This window comes from Penaeus monodon, chromosome 4, assembly GCF_015228065.2.
Source record: "Penaeus monodon isolate SGIC_2016 chromosome 4, NSTDA_Pmon_1, whole genome shotgun sequence".
NCBI classification, from domain to species: Eukaryota; Metazoa; Arthropoda; class Malacostraca; order Decapoda; family Penaeidae; genus Penaeus; species Penaeus monodon.
The window spans coordinates 5,399,363-5,404,616 of NC_051389.1; the positions used below are offsets into that span (position 1 = coordinate 5,399,363).

At 32.9% G+C, this 5,254-nt stretch overlaps 1 protein-coding gene across 1 annotated transcript in view; it reads left to right on the forward strand.

Annotated features, from left to right (window-relative positions):
* The first annotated feature begins 560 nt into the window (after positions 1–560).
* Positions 561–5,254, forward strand: part of LOC119572433 — a 21,367-nt gene continuing 16,673 nt past the window's right edge. Inside the window, exons 1-3 of the mRNA XM_037919548.1 lie at positions 561–690; positions 810–926; positions 1,596–1,704. Coding sequence (XP_037775476.1) covers positions 624–690; positions 810–926; positions 1,596–1,704 — 293 coding nt within the window. The 5' untranslated portion in view covers positions 561–623. The remainder of the gene's footprint in view (positions 691–809; positions 927–1,595; positions 1,705–5,254) is intronic.

Sequence of the window (5,254 nt, forward strand, 5' to 3'; positions counted from 1 at the left end):
GAATCGGTTAGTTAGCATGGTACCCCCTGAAGGTAAAGCCATATGTGCCCAACCCTATGCGGTGCTTCCACTGCCAAGGTTATGGGCATGGAGCCAACTCTTGCCGTTTTAAAGAAAATGGGCAACCAAGAGTATGTGTAAGGTGTGGTACAACAGGTCATCAAGGAGATGACAACTGTCCAGGTCCAATATGCTGTTACCACTGCAAAAGAGGCTCATGAAGCTTCTTCAAAACAGTGTAAAAGGTACAAATTTGAAAAGGAAGTATTGGTAATAAGAGCAAGGAAAAGTTTGTTTTCCAGAGGCAAAGCGACGTGCCCGTGTGCTATTTGCACAGCCAGGTAAGTCCCTTTTCTTCGGTTCTAGCCCCTCCTCCTTCCCACCAACCCTTTTCCCTCCAATGCTTCTTACAACACACACTCTGCCACTTTCTTTAACCCTCAGTCACTGTTTTCTTCCACCAACCTTGAATTTAGAATTTACAACACAGTAATATCTAAAGTCATGATTTGTACTGCTTTTCAGTAGAATGTCAAACATGAAAATTGGAATATTGATTTTCAGATGGGGAAATTGGTGCAAAATGCACTAATTCCATTAATTGTGAAGATGATGAAACGTGTATGAACCGCCACTGTCACTGCTCACATATTGTTTATTCAAATTCACTCTACCCAGTGTGTAGTCGTTGTAAGTATCTAATCTTTTTTGTACCTGATTAAACTCCCATTTGAAATAGTTGCTCTTTGTTTTTAATATGCTCATTAGTCACTTTTCTGGTGATTTCTATTTGTTATGGTATTTTTCAGGGAGGTCATATAGTTTATGTGGATTTCTTAGGAATTGCAGCAAACACTCTACGTGTATTAACTATCAGTGTGTATGTGATGAGGGCTACTACCAGATAGACTCTTCCTGTCGTAAAGGTATGATGGTTCATCTTTATTATTCAGTTTGTGTTAGACCTGAATATGTATTGATCAGTGATAGTTCCGGAATGCTTCAAAGGGGGAGGGTTCAAAGTGTAGGAAAGAGGCACTAAGTGCTGAAAGCAAGAGATCATAAGTTATGGGATTGGATAGGAGCTGTAGCTTCTTAAGTGGGAGTTGAAGCTTCCTTAATGAAAGGTTATTTATTTATTTATTTTTTATTTTTTCAAATATTTTTAAAGCATTTTGTTGAACACTGTGGTATTTTGATAATTTCTGTAGAATAAGTAACATCCAGGTGTGTATATATAGTATTTGTAGATATTTTATTACCCATTTTAATACATTTGTTACCCATTTAGTACATGAATTAATTCACGTATTGCTGTATATTGCAATAGTTTATTATTCTTTATCACACTAAGGGACCTCCTGATCTGTCATTATGGTTTACTAGAAATGAACTTTGTTACTTAGTCACATTTTGGAAACATCATTATTGATTATTATTAGTGATATTAGTGTCAGAATCCAGCAACTAGTTATGCTAAAATGTTAATTGAACTTAGTATAGTTAATCAACAGATGTAGTTAAATTGAGTTTTAATACTTGGGATACAAAGTGTTTTAGAGTGAAATTTTCTACATTTTCATGTTCTTTTTCAGTGCAGTTACAGCCAGTGATGGGGACCTGCAGAGAAGCAGGGCAAGCAGTATGGTTGTGTGATGTCAACAAACATTCTGTATGCATAAATAACATTTGTGTTTGTGCAAAGTAAGTTGGAAAGCATAAGTGCTTTAGATAGATATTAGTCAATGATTCACAGAATAGTAGACTCAGTCCTCTTATTTCATTGTACAGTAAAGCCTTTCATTTAGTGAGCAATAGATGCTAAAATACCATATGTGAAAGTACCAAATGTGAGTAATGAAACAAATGGAAGAAAAATCTTGTAGTACTATAAGGAGGTGTCTCCTCATGATTTTTTTCTGTTTATTATTCTCATTATTTTTTTTATACTCTTCATACTTTGTTTAATGATAATGAGAGGGAAATTATCTCCAAGATGGTTTGTCTTCAGGTACTGCTCAGTGGGTAACACCATCCTACACAAAATAATGTCTTGTCTCCATGTGATACTTGTACATATAGGACAGGTAGCTCCACTTCCACTTCCTATTGAACTTTTTCCCTAGAGTATTCTAACAGCTGTTTATGGTATGGGATAGTTTGTTATAATAAATAAAAGAGGATAATTATAATGATATTGAGTAGATTATACAAATAATTATAGATCTAGCTACACCTGCTATCTGATGGTGCACCGTGGTTGGCTAAACACAATTAGTTCTGTCCCTTTTTTTACTGTGGTAAATCTCTGCAATTTTCTGCATTGTTTCTTAGGTATCTCTTCATTGAAAATATTTCAGTAATGACACTGATACAAAAATTATTGGAATGACACCAAGAAAGATATGGTGGGGCTTAGCTTGGCAGTTTCCAACTAGTTATTTCATTGAGACATAGTGGTGCTACCTGTAGTAAAGTACTTTGCCTGTATTCATATGACCGTAGTCAGTCAGTACCTTGCTTCCCCTGGATTTATTTCCTTTCTTCTTTCTTCTTTCTTATATTATCTCTATTAGTTTTATTTTTTGTCAAGAATATTTTGGTGTATCTGAAAATGTAGTTCTTTATTGGTGAGAGATCAGCACCTGTGAATAATAAATCTATATTGGGGTTGTATATTTTGATTCTTTTCAGAGCTTCCATCTGTTCTGTCAGAGTGGAATCTAGGACACTGTAATATTACGTGTTCTATGTTTTCTCTTGGTTGTGACACCGTCTACATGTTGGGTCATTTACTATTTTTACTTTGTGTAGGTGCTGATTCAGTCTTGTGTGTGTTGTTTTAATTCTGGTTATACAAACATCTAGTTTTCTGTTTTTTGATCTTGTCCATGGTTGAGGTTCTGTATTTTTCAGAAGGTAGTTTTTTGTGTTTAGGATTGTAAGTGTATTTTCCATTTTTATTATTATTTTTTAATTATTATTATTTAGAAATATCAAACCATGGTAGAATAGTGTTATGTTTTTGTTTTTATTGTTATTTGTAATTATTTACAGGTTTCTATTACTTTGTGTACTAAGCCTCTCTTATTTTTTTAAGGGTTATATTCTATATGTGCTGTTACATAACTTTTCATTTGATTATTTTCTTATTTTTCTAGTATTTTCATCATTTGCATACACTCTTGTTCTTTTTGTTTATATTTGATGGGCATTTTATTTGTGGGAGTGTATAATGCTAATATTGGGGTGGTTTTTAAGCAACTTGTAGCTATTCTTAAAGCATTATTATTCCACTAGGGTTTGCTTGGTTTATTTTTACTAACTTTATTATCAAATTTAAAATAAGTTTTACCAGTGTTTTTAATTAGGTCCATTACTTCTGTTATTGAGTTATTGCCCTTAATATTTTTGTTGTCTAATTCTTCTTGAAAATTCATCCATCCTTCATTATTAAAGCTCCATTTTCTTTCTTTTGTGTGTGTTTCTTTATTGTGGCTGTGGTCTTTTATTATTGTTGGGAGGTGGTCAATACTTGAATTTGTGTTTGTTTTAATTTCTAAATGGCTTAGTTCTGGGGTTCCTATTACTAAATTTATTGTACTTCCTTTTCCTGTTTTTGGGTCAATTCTGGTGATTAGTCCAGTGGAGGTTATGAGCATCAAATTGTTCTGAGTAGTCAAATTGAACAGGTTTATTCCCATTTTATTTGCTGTTTTTGTATTTATATTTGGGTTCCATGATGGATGGTGAGCATTAAAATCTCCTATTATTAGTTTGGGATTTTGTAACTGATCTGTATAATGTTCTATTTCTTGTTCCATTTTGTTGGAAGGGTTGTAAAAATCAAAAGTAAATTTAGCCATTATTTCTTGTAGCAAATTTTTATAGCTATTTTTTCTATCTTGTTATTTTGTCTTTCGATAAGGTTTATTTTCTTATATTGCTACTGTTATTTATACAAATTGCTAAACCTCCTCCCCTTTGTTCTGTTCTATCTCTTCTTTCTATTATATAATCTTGTATTTTAAGATTATCGTTTTTTGGTTAACCAAGTTTCGCAGATTGCGAATACCTTTGGATTTATTTTAACTATTAAATATTCTGTTTCTATCTTTTTGTTTAGGATGGATCTGGCATTCCAGAGAATTAATTTATCCATTTATATATTCTAAAATTTCTTTTGTGATTGGGGTTGCTTCTGTTATTATATTGATTATTGATTTTTCTGATTTTAGATTTAATGTAACATTTTAAAATAGTTTAACTATAATTTTTGCAATTTCTATCCAAGATGTTTTTTTCGTCACTCTTTTTCTTTTTTCTGCGTTGTTTTTTGTTTTGTGGGTGTCTTCTGAGCTGGTGTTATGTTGTGTGTTTGGGTTAATGGTTGAGCAAATGTTTGTGTTATTTTTAGGTTTGTTTGTTATATGTTGTTTGTATTGTCCTGTGGGTGTTGGTAGTTTTCAGTGTTTGTGTTGTGAATCTCTGCTGTTTTTAGTATAGTGTTTTTGTGAATTTTTTTTTTTTTTTTTTTTTTTTTTTTGGGGGGATTTAACTTATGTAGAAGTTTCTTAATTTCTTGGTTGTTTGGTGTTATGTTTTTTTTTTTTTTTTTTCCTTGGGCTTTTATGTGTCTAGCATGTTCTTTCGTATGGTGGGTGATTCCCATTGCAGAAAAAAACAATAAGAGGGATTTGGACAGTGTCTTTAAATTTGTAACATTGCTGATTGCAGTTGCTACATCTAAGTTTGTTTTTACAGGAAATGGTCCCATGTCCATACATAAGGCATTTCAAGCATTTTGGGATGGAAAATGTGTACTGGATAACTTGGTATGAAGTATGGCCTATTGCTACTTTGGAAGGCAGTGGACTGGTATCTGGTCCCCAAATGATTTTCATCTTTTCTTGGATTTCTTTAGTGTTAATATCAGTTTCCACAGGGGAAATAGTGCCATAGGAGCATTCTTGGTTTCTGCTAGAGGCTGGTTGCTTATATGGTATTTCCCAGTTTCCAAGGTGTTTAAATTCATTCAAAGGTCCAATTTTGTTTATGTCACTCACTTCAAACCTTATGGCTTTTCCATCTCCTAAAATTCTTAAGGAGTTTTCTAAGGTGTATTTATGAAATTTGGATTTATTTAGAGCATCTGTTAATGTTATTGGATTATTGAATTTTGAGGTGATTGCTGTGTTTGCTATGTGAATGAGTAGTATATTTTTTGTGGGTACCTTTCATTTCTGATGAGTGG